This window comes from Crocodylus siamensis, chromosome 3 (assembly GCF_052110815.1).
Source record: "Crocodylus siamensis isolate JL-2025a chromosome 3, ASM5211081v1, whole genome shotgun sequence".
NCBI lineage: Eukaryota > Metazoa > Chordata > Crocodylia > Crocodylidae > Crocodylus > Crocodylus siamensis.
The window spans coordinates 50,270,264-50,288,364 of NC_143397.1; the positions used below are offsets into that span (position 1 = coordinate 50,270,264).

The 18,101-nt window shown below is 48.2% G+C and overlaps 1 protein-coding gene across 2 annotated transcripts in view; it reads left to right on the plus strand.

The window, feature by feature from the left end:
• Nucleotides 1–18,101, plus strand: part of LOC149868273 (uncharacterized) — a 205,758-nt gene that overhangs the window by 178,691 nt on the left and 8,966 nt on the right. For both annotated transcript variants that reach the window (XM_090038323.1, XM_090038324.1), the window contains 2 exons: nt 711–858; nt 5,613–5,756. In XM_090038323.1, the coding sequence (XP_089894449.1) occupies nt 711–858; nt 5,613–5,756 (292 nt within the window). The remainder of the gene's footprint in view (nt 1–710; nt 859–5,612; nt 5,757–18,101) is intronic.

Here is an 18,101-nt window from a genome sequence, read left to right on the forward strand (position 1 = left end):
AAAATATAAAGTGGGGTTTGGAATGTGTCCACATCCAGTGTTCTCCTGAGTTCTGGACAAAATATCAAGCTGTGCTTAGGAGGCAGTTTCTGAGAATGAAAACAGGAACTCCTCCACAATAATTTTGATATTCAGAAACAAAGATGTATCTGTGATTTATGGGTTTAATATTTTTAACACTTAGAAATTATGGAAAATATTTAAATGTTTTATATAATAGAAATTATGGAAAATATTTAAATGTTTTATATAAGCTTTGTGTTAACATCTGCTATTCTTTTTATTTCCTTGAAACAATTTTAAGAAATATGGTTTTGGAAGAAAAAATGTTTTGCTCACCAAAAACAATCTATTTCACAACAGTACTGAATTCTCGTAGAGACTTCACTTACACATTTATGATCATCCTATAAGGGCTTAAGCCAAATCTCATTGAGGTCAATGGAAAGTCTCGTATTGGATTAGACTGTAAAAGGTTTCTGTGCTGTACTATGCTGCATTTACAGTTCAACATACGAAACATACCTTTAAGTTACAAATATGCCCCTTGCTGCCTAAAAGATTTCCAGAGTAGATTTATTTGAATAAAATTTGGTTTAATTTCTTCCAAAATGTCTCACAAAATAAAAAGAATGTCTTTTGAATATGACCTTGGTGTAGAATGTGGATAGGTGGCCCTTAATGTAGCTAATGATATTTTTTGTTTTTAGATAAAAGCTCTGCAAGCTGAGCTTGACTTCCACAGAAGTATATACAGCCTTCAAGTTAAGTATACTGAAGCTATTTTTGAAGGGATAAAGCAAGCCTACCACACTTTTCAGGAGAATGTTGTGACGGTACTATGTTCACCACTACAAGGTTAGTGTGAGTTTTCCTGCTTTTTGCAGGAGTACAAACGAAAAACTGTTGTTTAATGCTTATCAGCATTTTCCAGAAGATTTTAAAATCCTGTAATTTGCAGACAGTTCCTACATTTCTATGCAGCATTTTTATCTTCATATTTTAAATAATCTTTTCATGGATATCTTAGATTTTTATGCATACTTATAAATTTCTTGCACTGGGTACTTAATAATACAGCAACATTATATAGCTTTCCTAAGGAAAATAAAATTGTATTACTAGGTTGTTAATTGCTATTACCGTGCATGATTTAATATGTTAATTGATTCTTGCATTAATTTTTTTAACACATTAATTGTGCATGTAGTTTTGAAGCCCTTGCCTGGTCTCCACTGCTGTCACTGCTGCTTCTGGGCCACCCAATGGTGCAGCGGTGGCAGTGCAGAGGACCCACAAGGCTATCCAGGCACATTCTCCAGGCTGATGAGCAGGATGGTGGGTGGGGCGGGGGTGCACAAACATATGAGCAGCTGCAGCATGCACATGGTCAGGAACACAGCCCAGTGGCATGTAGAGCAGCACCCAGTAGGTAAGTCTGTGGAGGGGAATGGACAGGGGGAGGGGGAAGGTCCAGGGGGACAGACTGAGGCCTCCACAGTGAGTCAGGGGCTGGGGTGGGTCATGGAATGGAACTGAGGGTGGCTTGTCCAAGGGTACAGGGGGGCGTGTCTCCCTACCACTGCACGTACCCCCCTGGGAGGGGTTGGGGGTACATACTTCCTGAATTTGTGTAGGGTGAAGGTGGGCTGCCCACTGAGGGCTGGGGCTCTGTGCCTTGATGCCTTTGCCCCAGGAGCTGTGCACTAGACATGCTGGTTCTGCCTGCCTGGCAGCGGGAGGCGCAACATGGTGTCATGCAGCTCCTAGGACAAAGGCATCAAGGTACAGAGCCCCAGCCCATGTCAGGCAGCCTACCTCCACCCTACACACATCTGGGGGGCATAAGTGTCCCATGTCTCCCCTGGGGGTGCATGCAGCAGCAGAGCACCATGCACCCCCCCATGCCCCTGGATGAGCCATCTATAGCTATGTCCCAAAACCTGCCCTGGCTCCCAGGCCCCATTCACCTCTGCCCCATCTCACCATGGGCGGGGGGGGGGGGCGTTCCTCAATCTGCCACCTTCCACAGACTTACCTGCTTGGTGCTGCTCTACATGTTGCCAGGCTGCATTCTTGTAGGATTACCATGTTTCCAGTTTCAAAAAAGAGGACACCTGTGTATGTGTGTGTGGTAATATGACTGGGGGGGAACAGTGATATACCTGTGCCCCACCCTTCTCCTCACTTCCAAGCCACAGCCCCCCACACCTTCACAAATTCCCCCCCACACACACCTACCCCAACCATACAAAGTACCTGCATAATTCTGCATAATTTTGAGTTTTTATCTCTGTGATTAAAATCAGGATTAAGTGCAACTAACTTTTTATCGCACAATTTTTAAAATCGTTTTAATTGTTTGACAGCCCTGTATATTACTTTACTTTATTTCTTTACAAAATGGTTGTGAAATGTATATATTATTGTGAAATTGTGCATGTGTATATACACTGAGAGAGAGAAACCTCCTAGAGTTGCAATAGGAACACCATTTTTAATGCGTTCTTTATTAATTTTTCAAGAAAACAGATATTAAATAGAACTCCAAGCATTGATCTAAAATGTTATTAAAACAATGGTTACTACCAATGTTGGGGCAAGGACATGCATATAGTGACAGCTATTGCTTTTTAGGATGATTGGAGAGATGGGCTAGAAAGAAACCCACTAGGTCATTTAGTCCATTTCCCTATTCAAGACAGATCCATACCTTACTAAACCATCCCAGCCAAGTGTCTGTCTAGTCTGCTTTTGATAACTTCAAAGGATGGAGATTCTCCAGTTTCTCTAGGTAGGCTGTTCCAGTGCTTGACCACACTTGTAGTCAGAACATTTCTCCATAATCTTCAATCTAAACTTTCACTGCTGAAGCTTGAGGCCAGTGCTCCCAGTCCTATTCTCTTCATTCTTTTGATTTTTCAGTTTTGGTACAGAAAAGTCCCACTACTAGAACATCAGTAGATGTATTTACATATGATAATGTGACCTAATAAACTGTGGCACAGTTTGCACTGGATTTGATTGCACCAGGACTGCAGCACATTGAGCCAGGGCACTGCAGAACTGGCTGACAGGGTCAGGGGGGAGGGGAAAGAGTCAGCCTGCCAGCCTGGAGCTGCTCCCTCCAGCTCAGTGTGCTGTGGAAGGGCTGGTTGGGGTACAAGGGTGCTATAGTGTGGGGCTAGCTGGCAAGCAGCCCCTGCACTATAGCACCCCAATGCCCCAGTCATCCCTGGTCACCATCTACATGTGTGCTGGAGCAGAGTAAATTAACTCCACCATAGAATACTACTTGCGTTGGGCAGTACTAGCCTACAGCAGACTTCATTAATTTACCCCAGCCTAAGAGGGGTGCACATGTAGATTAGTGATGCTTTATTGCAGAGCTAATTAGTCAACTCCGCAGTAAAGCATCTCATGTAGATGCACCCAGTGTGATAGCATTATTAATGCAATCTTATAAAGGTTATCTGTAATGACTAATAAATCAATATTTACTGAATATAGTAAAAACTTAATTAGTGTTAGTAAAACACTTTCTATTTTGATGGTGTTAAAATAGAAAAAAAAACCTGTCTCTGCTGTTCACTTTCTAGAGGTAACCCTTTTTAAAAGCAACTTAGCAACTTTGGGCATTTATACACATGCTCCGGGAGTTGGAGGTGGGTGGGGGGAGAGTGCCTTTTAAAAGCTGCTCTTGTACTCCCTGGCAGCAGATCCAGAAGGAGCTGGACAGGGTTATTGTCACAGCGTGGGGTCTGGGAGCGGCCGTGATCCCACTAGCGCCCCCTACCACATCAAGTACGTAATTCAGCACCCTCTATCTCGCCCGCCATGTCTTTGATGATATCTGGTTCTATGTGGGAGGCTGCCTTTAATTCCCTTGTCCACGATACCCTGCTTACACTGTCCCCCTGTTCCGCAATGGAGTGACAAGGTGCACCCAGCCTTTAGGGCTATGCATGCCTCCTACCTCCCCTTTAGCACACCCCAAGCCTCGCAGCTCTTCCGGGCGCTATCAGGTCCAATTGCCACTTGCGCCTTGCCCGTCGCCCTTGGGCCTGTCACACAACCAATGCCCCTTCCCTGGTGGCCCGGGCTTGTCATGCAACCAACGCCCCTTTCTCTGGCGACCCTGGGCTTGCCACGCAACCGACGCCCCTTACTACTAATTAGCCCTATCGGGCTCCCTAATGGTATCCTTCCCCCCTGGGCCAGTGGCCTAAGCCTTACCTAGCCCCTCTGGGTTTTCCATCCACAACCTGTATCAATTAGGCTCAGGCGGCCTGAGCCTTATCTGGCCCCTCTGAGCTCCTGTTAACAATCTGTATCCAGTTAGGCTCAGGCCGCCTGAGCCTTACCTGGTCCTTTTGGCCCCTCGAGGTTCTCACTGTAGTGGAGCGTCTCAGGGGCTCTTTCCTGTCTGTACCCTCTCGGGGAGTTGGTCAGCCACACGCCTCCCCCCCCAATGGGGTTTCTCTCTATACACATGCCCTGCCTGGGGCCTCTCTTAAATATGCGCCTGCTCCTACGGCTTCTCGGCACCTTCTCTGGGCTCTATATAACCACTGACTCGCCCTCGCCGGGCTCGTCGCCTTTACAGCACCCACCCTAGGCTTCCACTTGTGTGGCTCCCACACCTGGAACCCAACATGGGTCCCTACAGGCTTCACTCTGGTGCTAGGACCCTTGGTCGGGGTCCTCTGCCCTACTCGGGCCTCTCACTATCGCCCATACCGGGCTATCCACTGTGCCGCCTCGGCACTGAACAGCTGTGCCTTCCAAGGCACCACTTGTGTGCCCACACAAGGCACCAGGAACCCCCAAGCTGCTGGGGAGCCGCTGTGAGGCCTCCTCGCACCCCTACAGCCTCACCCGGTCCTCCGGTATAACAGTATCAAACAAGGAACACAACTCCATGAGCCAACCGGCTACAACACAACAATAAGCCTTCTGGCTATAACATAAGGTCCAGGCCCCACCTGGCTTTCCAGTAAAACCTCCTAGTCGGGGTTCTCTCCACCAGTGCCATGATACAGCTACTTGTTCCATCAGTGTGCTCGCCTCCGCTCAACTCCACTGCAGAGCTCTTGCTCCTCCAGCTGCCAGAAGGGAACTGCAAAAATAGGCTCCGGCCTGGGGCTGTTTATAAGGGCCCGGCCCTGCCCCCTTCTGATCACGTGACCAGCTCGTTTGTCCTGGCAACCATCACCTGGGTTCCCCTTGTGATTGGCAGCTACCCTTCTTCCTGTCTAGGAACAGGCCACCTTAGTGTCCCTGTGACAGTTATTTTGCCCCAAATGGCACAACTTGCCTCACACCAAAGTGCATGTCCGGGCACATGCTCTGAGGCAAAAATCTCCGGCTCAGGTTTGTGGAGCTCCTATTTGAGCTGCTGAAAGTGTACATACTTGCATGTGTGGATGCATCCTCTGCGTTCACATGTATATCTAAAGACACACAGTTATATTATCCATCCAGACTTCCTGAGAGGAAATGCTGAACAAAAGGTCAAATATTTTCTATACTATGCTTGTTTTATGGCTGTCAGTCACAGATTGCTCTCTGGAGTACAGTTGGTAACTTCCCCTGCCTCTTCTTCCTTGCAGATGTTCTTTCTTCTTACATAAATCTTAAAGCAGAAGCTTCAGAGGCCACTTTGAAAGACTTTCTCATTGTTTTTAAAAACAATGCTGAACAAATCCAAGATGCAGTTGACACTTTAACTCCATCAAAACATCAGCAGCACGAAGGTAAGAATTTTACTTGTTCAGCATGTACAGCAAGGAATGAAAGTGGCTTTTTCAAGTATTTCTTGAATTTGTGAAAACAAAGCATTTGTCACATAAAGAAACACATTCTTCTGTGTGTTTTTCATATGCTAATCATGGAGATTTAATCTGTTCTCAATGAAATCCTCAAAAGTTGAGGTAATGTCAGTTGAGATTCTTCAGATTTATATTGCTGTAGATGTGAACCAAATTTATCTTACTGTAGTTTGATTTTTTTTTTTTAATTTTTATTATAAATCTTAAAGTTGTACCCAAATACTATAGAGTCTTTTTCCTTAAGTTTATATTTTTGGTGAATTTCAGTGACCATTAAATTTTACTAGACTGATAATGCTGGCTAAGTGGATAAGGTGTTTTCTCTGTTACTGAAAGTCTTTAAATGAAGTCTGGATAGAGATGCTATAGCTCAAACAGAAGCTTAAAGACTTGATGCAGAAATTACTAATTGAGGTTCCATGGCCTCTCTACGTTACAGGATGTCAGACAAGATGCCTCCCTTATAGCCTTCATCCTGTGAAGTTATAGTCCATGGGCTTGTAACATTAACGCTTCCCCTACACAGTTCATTGTGCAATAATTCAGACTCCTCATATGCTGTTTGAGCGCCTCTTTCTTGTTACCACTGATAATCCTGTTATCTTGTATTGTTTGTAAATATCAACTAACAACTCTCCCCACTATTTCCATTCCACCTCTGATACTTCAGTCACTTATGCACGGTCCCCTTCACTAATTTTACCTCTATTTTCTGGCTTTGTATGAAAAAGTTACTGGGAACTTTAAAACATTGCAACGATCTCCTGTTATAGAAGGGTGTGTATCAGGAGCCCCCTTGACTTTAAGTATATGCAATTTAGTAAACATGATTGTTATACTATCTGACTTCCATCTCTCCTCTTTTTAATCATTTCTAATTGATTGTTTAGTAGAAGTGCTCTGTTATAATAATCCCCAGAAAGAAAAATGGCAATAGGCAGCATGCCCACCAATCATTTTCATATATAGGTACTCCTCACTTAACATTGCCCTGGTTAACATTGTTTCATTATGTTGCTGATTTATTAGAGAACATACTTGTTTAAATTTGTGCAATGTTTGGTTATAACATTGTTTGGCTGCCACCTCCTAGTAGATAACTACTGTGACGTAATTGGATTTGCTTAACATTGTTTTGCTTAGTTGCATTCTTCAAGAACATAACTACGATATTAAGTGAGGACTAGCTGTATTTGCAGAGAGCATGCATATCTGTGAAAGTCTCGTCATCAGTATGAATTAGCAGAAACTTTCTAAAATCACCACCAGCACCACCAAACCTAACATAAGGAGATAGTAGCAACATGCCTACACATCAGTCATTCTCAAACTTCTGCTAAGCATTGGTGTCAAACTTACAGTACCTGGTTGTAGCTCAGATTCAATGATTGCAACCATCTATGTGACAGCAGTTGGCCTGGAACCTTTTTGTATATGTCTTCCTGCATGTACATAGGTTAGTGTCTGCAGCACATGAGTATTAGGCACAGATTGTTATAAAGCATAGTATCTCAACCTGTGGTATGCATATCCTTGGGGGTATGCGAAACACAGGCAGGGGGTACCCTAAAACTCTCTCTCGCCCTCTTTTCCTCTATCACCCTCTTTTCCTCTCAAAACTATGGCAAAAAATTTGGTGCGCTGCACATTGCATGGCACTTTAAATTTCCCAGTAATAATTTGGCATGTCATGCTTTGTGCAGCACTGGGTTTGGGCCTCCTACCTTTGGCCAACATCACCTGTGGCCCAGGTACATACTTGAGTTGTGCATCCCTGGTGTAAAAGGTGGCAACCCTACCCACACCAGATCAGACATCTGTCATATCACAGCCTTATATACACAGCCCTTCTTCCAACATATGGCACACATTAGTCTGTAAGTATAAAATCCCCTGGACAATTGAGTGTTGGGGTACTTCTGAAAATTTTCAGAAGATAGGGGGTACTTGCTACTTAAAAGGTTGAGAAACACTGTTCTAGAGAGCTGAACTTTTCACTTAATAGCTTTTTTCCAATATTGCATCTCTAAAGGAGCAGCAGTTGCCATGCATAAACTGAGATAAATGTTGAAGGCTAAGATTGTGAGCCATCACACTCGGACCCCACAGGTGTGTTCGAGAAGAGTAATTAAGATGCTACTGTTATTGTAAAATGCTGGTTTTTCAGGGGAGCTGTATTTCTGAATGCAGTGAGACTCATGGGTATTTTTGTGCAATTTTACTATAAGCTAGTATTCTAATAAATTCAAACATATTAGGACTTGCATAGAAATAAAACAATAATTGTACTTCCAGTAGCATACATGAAGCTGGCAGTCCAGCTTCCTAGTGGTTGAGTATCCATCTCATGACAGTGATTTGTCATTTTATTGACTGTCTAACCCATACGCTGGTGACCGCGTATGGCCCACTAGCGATTTAAATTGCAGCCTCCAGGCTCCTGCCTGGCAACCGCTCCCCCCTCTCCCCTTCCCCCCCTTGCTTCAGCTACAACAGCAACCAGAGTCTCTGGGATTTCCTTCCTTCCTCCAGCTGCTGCACTGTGCCCCCAACCCAGGGCAGAAAGCAGGGAACTGAAGGTAAACCTGTGGAATAAGGTACAGTGGGGGGTGAGAGGTTGGGGAGGGGGGCACAGGTTCATGGTGTAGTGATAAGGTGCCTACTTGGGCTCATGGTGTAGTGGAGGGGTGTTGCAGGCCTGCAATGAAATAGTGGGAGAGGGATATGGGTGTTCTGTGTTGTGGTGGTAAGCACACAGTGCAGGTTACCTGTGGGGTGTGCAGCCCAGGGGAGTTGTGGCTTGGCCTGGTGCAGCCCATATAGGGTGTTTGTCCCCTGGCTGCTTGGAAGTTGACAACCTTGGTCTACTCTAAGATGCTCAGACCTATTAGAGATTTGCTTTATAGAACGGAGACGAGCCACGTTGTGGCATGCATTGGTGTTTATCATGTATTTGCATTAACATAGTGTCTAGTAGTTTGTCATGGGCCACGATGCTGTTGACTAAGGCTTTATTCAGAAGGGAAAAAGATGGTCCCCAAGAGTTTACAATCTATGTATGAAACAAGAGGTAACAGAGGGATGCAAGTGGACAGGCTGTCAGGGGGCGGGGGGTGTGACTTCGGGGTCACCACCGCCTCCCTGTGTCGGAACTGCTTCCCGTTTGCCAAAGGGTCACTCACCTGTAGCTTGCACGCGCCCGCCTCGCCTGCAACGACTTTGATGATAACCCGGTTCAGTTTAATTTGTCCAGCGCGCGTCAGTCCAAAGGTGAGACTCCTTAAGTTCTCGGGGATCCCACGTCGCTGAGGGCTCCGCCACCCCTACACCCTCACCCGTTCCACCGGGACGTGGCCGCCTACCCGGGCAGGCCACGTATCAGGATATTACTCCCGTTTGTTCATAAAAGAAAAGCAAAGATCAACACAAAAGGGTACGGTCAGGAATTCCACAGAGCTTGAAGACTGCTTCAATCCTCAGCAGCTGTTCTCCTCTCTTCCCCTGTATGCTGCGGGGTTGGGACCCCTTCCCCACTTCTCAAAGAACGCTTCAGCCCTCTCTCAGGCTCCCCGAGACTGCTCAGCCCCTCACTACTGGAGTGACAGTCTCCCAGTTGGTGCCTGCTCCTCTATTAGAGTCTATACGGTAACTGGCCCGGCTGGGCCCCAGCCACTCCCGGGCGGCGTCAAACAGTCCACAGCTTCCCTGTGCCGGCTGCCTGGGCTCACAAGCCCCGCTGGGGCTTACCCTTACCCCAAAAGGTCCGGCCGCATCTCAGGACAGCTCGCATCCGTCCGAGGATGCTCCCAGCAGTGTCAGCTCCTCCGCTGCCCTCTTCCGGTTCCACCGCGCACCGGCCCCTCTCTCGTGCTCCTGGAAGAAGTGAGTTCCCGCCCAGTGTTCTGGGCTTGTGTGCGTGCGATTAGCACGATTGCGCCGGGGCGGGGAGCCTCAGAGCCCGCCGGCTCCTTCTCTCCCTCACATATCCCGCCCCTCAAGATGTTGCCAGGCGTGCCTCTTGCCTGCCTTCGTCCCTCCACTTCCTCTGCCTTGGCTCTGAGGTTCTCCTCGTCACACCTTGACAGAAAGTTGGCCATGGTGTTCGCCTTCCCCGGCTTATATGCCACCCAAAACCGGAAGGGTTGGAGAGCCAGTGCCCACCGCATGATGCGGGCATTATCCATCTTGGCAGTGTTTAGCCATTTCAAAGGGGTGTGATCAGTGACTAATTTGAACTTGCGCCCTAAGAGGTAGTATCTAAAGTAGTCCAACCCCCACTGAATAGCTAAGCATTCCCTCTCAATAGTGGAGTACCTTTTCTCATGGTCATTGAGTTTTCGGCTGGCGTAGGCTACCAGCCGCTCTGCTCCGTCCACCTCCTGGGACAGTACCGCTCTGAGCACGTAGGCTGAGGCATCTGTCTGTAACGTGAAAGTAAAATTGGGAGTATGGAGTATCACTTCCTGACACAAGGCCCCTTTTAGGTTTTCAAATGCCTTTCGTCGCTTCTCGTTCCGCTCGATGTTACCAATTTTTCAGCCTTTTGTTGTCTCAACCAGAGGGTTAGCTATTTCGGCGAACTTGGGAACGAACCTCGTATAATAGCTCACCAGCCCCAGAAAGGTCTGCATCTGCTTCTTGGTTGCTGGAGCTGCGTAGTCCCTAATGGCTCTTACTTTATCCGTGAGGGGTCTTACGCGACCTTGCCTGACAAAGAACCGGAGATACTTGGTTTCCCTTTTTCGTAGGGCATACTTCTTGGGGTTCGCTGTTAGCCCCACTTGCCTTAGTTCGAGTAAGACGGCCCTTAGGGATTTCAGATGTTGCTCCCACATCTCCGTATATATTACGATATCGTCTATATAGGCTGCAGCGTAGCTTTGATGGGGCATGAGGACCCAGTTCGTCAGCCTTTGAAACATGGCTGCCACTCCATTAAGCCCGAAGGGCATTCTTTTGAACTCAAACAGGCCCCATGGTGTACCAAATGCTGTTTTTTGTTGGTCCTCCTTCCTTAATGGGATCTGCCAGTAGCCCTTTGATAAATCAAGGGTAGAAACGAACTTCGCCTGGCCTATGCGTTCTACCAGTTCACTGACCTGGGGTATAGGAAATGCGTCGAACTGGGATAGGGCATTTAATTTTCAGAAGTCCGTGGAGAGCCTCAAGCTCCCGTCTGGTTTTGCTACTAGGGGACTGCGCCATGGGCTACAGGATGGCGTAATAATTCCTTGCTCCCGCATTTTCTCTAGTTCCCTTTTTATAGGCTGGTACCTATGATAAGGGATCCTGCGCCATTTTTCCCGCGCTATCTGTCCCTCCTTGGTGATAATTTTGTGCTCCGCTCTGGCTGCCTTCCCTGGCTGCTCCGTGAAGACATCCTTGAATTCTCCCACTAATTCTCGCAACTGTTGTAGATGTTTAGTCTGCAATTGCCCTCCCACTGGGATTTGATCTCGGTCCTTGGAGCTTTCTGGGTTACCCCCATTCATCCGCCTCGGGGTCGGGAGAAATTAATAGTCCCTCAGGCTCATGCCACTCCTTGAGGAGGTTAATGTGGTATATCTGTCACTCTCTTTTAGCCCCTGGGTGTAGCACTTCATAATCCACGGGGCCTACTTTTCTCGTGATCCTAAACGGTCCTTGCCAGCATGTTAAAAACTTGCTGGTTGAGCTAGGTAGCAGAACGAGCACTTCTTGTCCCACCTCTAATTCTCGGGCCTTCGCCTGGATGTCATACCTCTCCTTCTGTCTATCTTGGGCTCGTTCCAAATTGTCCTGAGCCATCTCCCTCACTACCTGTAGACGTTCCCGTAGATCTCGGATGTACTCAGAGGCTCCCCTGCCTGAGTTTGGGTCTGTCTCCCACTCCTCCCTCACAGTGTCTAGCAGGCTGCGAGGTCTATGCCCGAATGTCATTTCAAAAGGCGAATATCCCAACGATGCCTGAGGGGCATCCCTGATAGCAAACAGTAGGGATGGGACCATCAGGTTCCATTTCTTAGGCTCGACTTGGGCGCACCGGCGCAGCATCCCCTTTAACATCTCATTAAAATGCTCTACCAGACCGTCGGTCTGGGGGTGATATACAGCTGTCTTTAAGTGGCAAATCTGTAGCACCCTACACAAGGCTCCTAACACCGAGGACATAAAATTGGATCCCTGGTCTGTAATAATCTCTCTCGGGATTCCAAACTTAGCCACCCACTTCATCAGCTCTTCAGCCACCTTGGGCCCTGTGACAGCTCTCAAGGGAATAGCTTCCGAGAAACGGGTCGTGTAGTCGATCAGCACCTGCATGAACTGGTGCCCCGCGACACTCTGAGGCAGCGGGCTGACGACGTCTAAGGCTACCCTAGCAAAAGGTTCCCGTACCATCGGCATTGGTTGTAAGGGCACCTTAGGGGGCTTGTGGGTGCTCACTCTCTAGCATGCCTCGCAAGTCTTACAATACTCCTCAATGTCCTCATACATATGGGGCCAGAAGCACCACCGAGCTAAACGAGCCTCTGTTTTGTGTTTCCCCAGATGTCCCCCGAGGTGGTTCCTATGGGCTAGTCACAAGAGGGGCTCTCTATAGGATCAGGGTATAACCAGTTGGGCAACTTCCTCTCCTTCGGCCCTGCCCCGTTTGATCCTGTACAGTAACCCCTTCCTAATTTCCACCTGGGGAACCAGTTTTTCCTGATCGGGGGACATTACCTGTGTGGCGGGTCTCGCTGATTCGACCTCCCAAAATGGTAGCAGCTCCTCGTCACCCTCTTGAGCCTCTCGGAATCGACTAGTGTTGGCTAAAGCCTCCACCTCCATGTCGTCTGGTGTGTCCGCCTCGGTTCCAACGAGTCCCTCTCTCGGATTCTCGTGCCCCTGAAGCGAGGCTATTACTTCATATATTTCAGGCCAATCTCGGCCCAAGATCATAGGGTACAGGATCCCTTCATCGAAACCCACCAGTATCCGCCGCCGAATCACCTTCACTTGCACCTCTAACAGCCGTCTTTCCACATAAGACCTTTATCTGTGAAGACATAGCATATGTACTCTGGTGCATCTTCGTGCTTGCTTCCACTCGACCAGTGAGGGACGCACTAGAGACTGTGCGCACCCTGTGTCAACGACAGCCTGGACGGGACGCCCTCCTACCCACACCCGTACTTCAGGTAGGGGTTGGATCTTATTGGCTCCGTGACTGCCCACCCCGCAGTCCATCGCTTCCACTTCTGGGGTTTCCCCCGCCTCTGCCCCACTGTCGGGGAACTCTGGGCCTTTAGCCAACCTTGGCTGAAAACCCTGAGGGCAGTTCCTGGCAATATGTCCTCTTCGCCCACATAAGAAGCATGTTAGGTCGGGAGGGCTTCCTTTCCTATTTCCCTTGCTCCCTTTGTCTTGCTTCACAGTTGTGGCCTGTCCCTTCATACTTCTGGCTTGGCGGCAATCCCCTTGGGCCATATCGAACTGCTCTGCCAGCTGCAGGACCTCTCAAGAAGAGGGGCAGTGGCACCATACCCACTTCTGTGTGTCCTCGTCTAGGTCGGTTATAAATTGTTCTAAGAGGATCTGATCACAGATTTCCTCTTTCGAGACTGCCTCTGGTCTAAGCCACTTGTTCATTAGCTCAGCAAGGAATAAGCGAGGGGCCCTCGGCATACTCGATTTCTCCTTTCGGAAGGCCTGGCGGTGCCTCTCTGGTGTAATGTCTAGCCTCTTCAATACTTCGGCCTTAACCTTGTCGTAGTCCTGAGTGTCCACCTGGGTCATAGCCCTGTACACTGCTTGCGCCTCCCCAATTAGCAGGACTCCCAAATGGCCAGCCCATTTTGCTCTCTCTACTCCTGCTGCTAGGGCTGCCCTCTCAAATGTCTCCAGAAAGGCCTCCGGGGTCATCTTCCTTGGACATTTTAGGCATCCAGAAATCCCACGGACCCCTCTGTGCCCACACCTGATGCTGGAGTAAATGCTCCTGTAGGCTTGTTTGTCTCATGGCCTGCTGCTGTTGTTGCTGCAGCACTTGGGCCATCAAGTTCATTGCTTGTTGCAATGATTCTGTCCCCGTTAGTCCAGGCTGGTGCTCCATCTGGATCCTTTAGTATGGCCTGAGAGGCCGCTGTCGGTTCCCAGCCAGTGCATCAGTGTCAGGGGGCAGGGGTGTGACTTCAGGGTCACCACCGCCTCCCTGTGTCCGGACTGCTTCCCGTTTGCCAAAGAGTCGCTCACATGTAGCTTGCATGCGCCCGCCTCACCTGCCATGACTTTGATGATAATCCGGTTCAGTTTAATTTGTCCAGCGCACGTCAGTCCAAAGGTGAGACTCCTTAAGTTCTCGGGGATCCCACGTCGCTGAGGGCTCCGCCACCCCTACACCCTCGCCCGTTCCACTGGGACGTGGCCGCCTACCTGGGAAGGCCGCGTATCAGGATATTATTCCCGTTTGTTCATAAAACAAAAGCAAAGATCAACACAAAAGGGTATGGCCAGGAATTCCACAGAGCTTGGAGACTGCTTCAATCCTCAGCAGCTGTTCTCCTCTCTTCCCCTGTATGCTGCGGGGTTGGGACCCCTTCCCCACTTCTCAAAGAACGCTTCAGCCCTCTCTCAGGCTCCCCGAGACTGCTCAGCCCCTCAGTACCGGAGTGACAGTCTCTCAGTCGGTGCCTGCTCCTCTATTAGAGTCTATACGGTAACTGGCCCGGCCGGGCCCCAGCCGCTCCCAGGAAGCATCAAACAGTCCGCAGCCTCCCTGTGCCAGCTGCCCGGGCTCACAAGCCCCGCTGGGGCTTACCCTTACCCCAAAAGGTCTGGCCGTGTCTCAGAAAGGCTCACATCCATCCGAGGATGCTCCCGCTGGTGTCAGCTCCTCTGTTGCCCTCTTCCGGTTCCGCCCTGTGCCGGCCTGGCGCCGGTGTCCCTTTTAGGCCGTCCCTGGCTGACTCGGCTCCTCCCTCTGTTGTGCACCTGGAAGAGGTGAGTTCCCGCCCAGCGTTCTGGGCTTGTGTGCGTGCGGAGCCCGCCAGCTCCTTTTCTCCCTCACACAAGCATATGCAAGGAAACTAAGGGTGAGCCTTTGGTGCATGGTGCAACAGGGAATTGTGGGGAGTGGAGGGGTCAGGGATGGGGTTACAGGCATATGGTGTAATGATGGGATGCCTGCATGGGCATACAATGTCAGGAGGGGGTGGGAATTGGCATGATAGGCAGTTGGATCAGTGTGTCAAATTGCTGTTGAGCATTCTGTAGGGATAACAGCAAGGTTACTTGCTGTTTTAAGGAGAGATTTGAAGGAGGATGCTGAGGTAGCTTAGCCAGTGTTAAAAAGGAGTTCTTTCCAAGTATACAGGGGGGAGAGCATGAAAATCTGCTTTTTCAAAAATGTAATAAGTATGGGCTGGAGGCAGTCAGTGCTGTAGCAGCAGCGCTCTTTCCACATGCTAAATTCATTTTTTTAATGTGAATCCTTTGGAATGGGGAAAGCAATCATTTGTCACTATCTGAGAAACATCGTTTTAGGGGCTTAACTGAGCTTGGGAATCAGGAGATCTGGGATCAATAGTTGTAGCATTGCCATTGAGTGTGTTGCATAATAGACCAGTTATATGACTTCTATGCTTCAGTTTTTCCATTTGTAAAACAGCAGTACATAAAATGAAATTCACAGCTGACAGACACCTCTTAAGTTTACAGCTTTATTATTATTATTATTATTATTATTATTATTATTATTATTGCAAAGACAATGGCATGGATTCTGCATATTATACACAGCGCTCGATAAATACTTGCAGATTGCATTATTGTTATTTTTTGGTTAAGTAGTAGCAAGTGTATTGACTGATTTGTTGTTATGTTTTTAAATTCTTTCATAATTCTTCAATTAACTGAACTGGGACCTATTAAATCCATTTAGGAAAATCTCCCAAGCATGAAATAATTGTATGCAGTTTCTGATCTTTTCATCTGGCAGTTTGTGATCAGACTTCTTGGGGAGAGGAAGGGTATTCAAGCTGACAGAGCATATGCAGCTGCTATTTGAGTTCATACATTCCGCAGCAGAAAAAGACGCTACAAAATCTAGACACTGAACACTTCACAGTAGCAAGCAGACTTCAGCCCGGAATAAGTCATTTTTGCTCTGTAGGCAATAGGGGATATGAAGCTGTCCCAGGGAAATCCCCATATGACTTAAAGCTGGTGTTGCCATGTGTGGAGATGAGGCTCTTGGGTACCCCAGGAGCAGGGGGGATTCCCCCACAATAATCCCCAACCATCAAGGAATCAAGGCCCAGAAAGTGCTGAAGGTTGGCTTACCTTCCCTTCAGCAAGCTGAGCCCAAGAAGTGGGGGTACATGCAGTATTCCCGCACTGTTTTAAGAGCATGCTTTCCCTGCGTGTGGGGAGGAGCATGTCTGATGACATAAAAAGGCATATGGGGCTCCAGCAAGGGGCAGCTAGCAGTGAGGGAGCAGCGGCAGTACAGCCCTCCCCTGCAGACCCAGCGGGATCCAACAAGAATGCCAAGGGGCTGCCAAAGAGCTAGACTGAAGGAGACCCAGAGGGGCCTCTGCTCCCGATGAAGGACCACCCATGGGGATGCCAATTAACTAATTAATTTAGAGGGTTGTTAATCCTCTATGACCCAGAGGTAGTCAGGTTTGGGGCATTTAAAGTAAGTTAATTTCTCTGAGCATTGATCTACTACCTGACCTCATTCAGAATTGGAAAGAGTAACTACATGCTACAACACAGGTAGGTTGAGCAATATAAGCTGTATTACACAACAAAACCTGTGCAACAACTACCTGGTGCAATATTCACGTAACACCTGAACCGCAACACAATAAAATAAACTCAGTGGGACAATAACCCAACGTGCATCCCAAACCCAATGTCTCTGGTCACACAACCAATCAACTACACATTACAATGAGCTTTGGTCAATACACAGTTAACTGCTGTGCAACTTCACAGACAAGCCAGTAACCACAGGAGGCATACAAGAATACCCTCAGCGAAGTCAGCAGGAGAAACCATCTGACAGTCCCTGAGGACTTCTAGCTTTTTTCCTGCTTAGGTACTCGGCACCTCAAATAAGGAAAGGATGATACTTTACCCAACTGTAGCTTCCCAACAACCAGGTCAAAGCAAGGAACCTGCACTCGATGAACTTGAACTCCCTGAGAGCCCAGAGTCAGAACTGTCCAGCCTGAGTGAGAGCAAGGCCAAGCCCGAGCCCCTGCTAGCCGCTCCATACAGCATTTAGCCTTCTAATCATGCCACCTGTCATTTGCCCAATGATCTAATCATTGCAAACTATTTCAACTCAATACAAGCAACATTATCTTTATTAATTAACACATCAACATTGATAAACAGTTCCGTTACCATTATACACTGCTCATGCCCAGACCTTAAAAGTAGGCCATGACTTCATCAAGGTTGAGAGTTCAATTCCTCCAGAAACTTCTTGCCTCTAGTTATATGGTGCATGCTGGATTTTGACTGTTCTACACAGAATTCAGAGAGTGGAGGGTACATGTCTGATTGGTGGGACTCAACTTAAGACTTAGCCTGGATACAGGACACTGAACATGTGAATCCAACTCCCCATTCAGCACCACTGGAGGCACCCTGGGGTGTTTTTGATCTTTCGTTTTCTTCTTTTCGTTTTCCTTTCTTTGGAAATGAGACCCGGCAAGGGAGAATACTGGTACAGCCCACCTGGCTTCCTGGTGAGGGAAGCCAGGTGGCCCCAAACATATTTCAGAGGGAGAATCAGAGTGGGAAGACCAGCTGGGCTACCCTGACCCAGGCTTGGAGAGCAGGTCATGACTGGGATGCCCAAGGGTGAAACCCCGGCATCATGGACTGTATAAGTAAGTGGTGGGTAGAGTTGTCCCATGCCCAGGAAGGGGACAATGAAGTAGTCTGTCTCATGCAGCAGCTGGGAACATTATCATCACTGTGACTTCATTTGGTCAGCTAGAGGATGCGGTGTAGGGGAGGCAGAGTCCCAAGCCACTCAATATAGCACCAAGCCAGCCTGAGGGTGGAAGGGCACCCCATCTCTGAAGGAACCTCCCCTTCCATCAATATTTTCCTGATGAGCAAGACGTGGCAGGAAAGTAGAAGGGAGACCCACCCCAGGTCAGGACGATCCAAGTGCCCAGTGGGGTACAAAACCAGAGGGCCAAAGGAAGGCAATTGCCACAGGGATTGTAACATTCAGCTGCCATGAATGGTGCATGAAATCCCTGGGCACACATGGGGCTTGGGGAT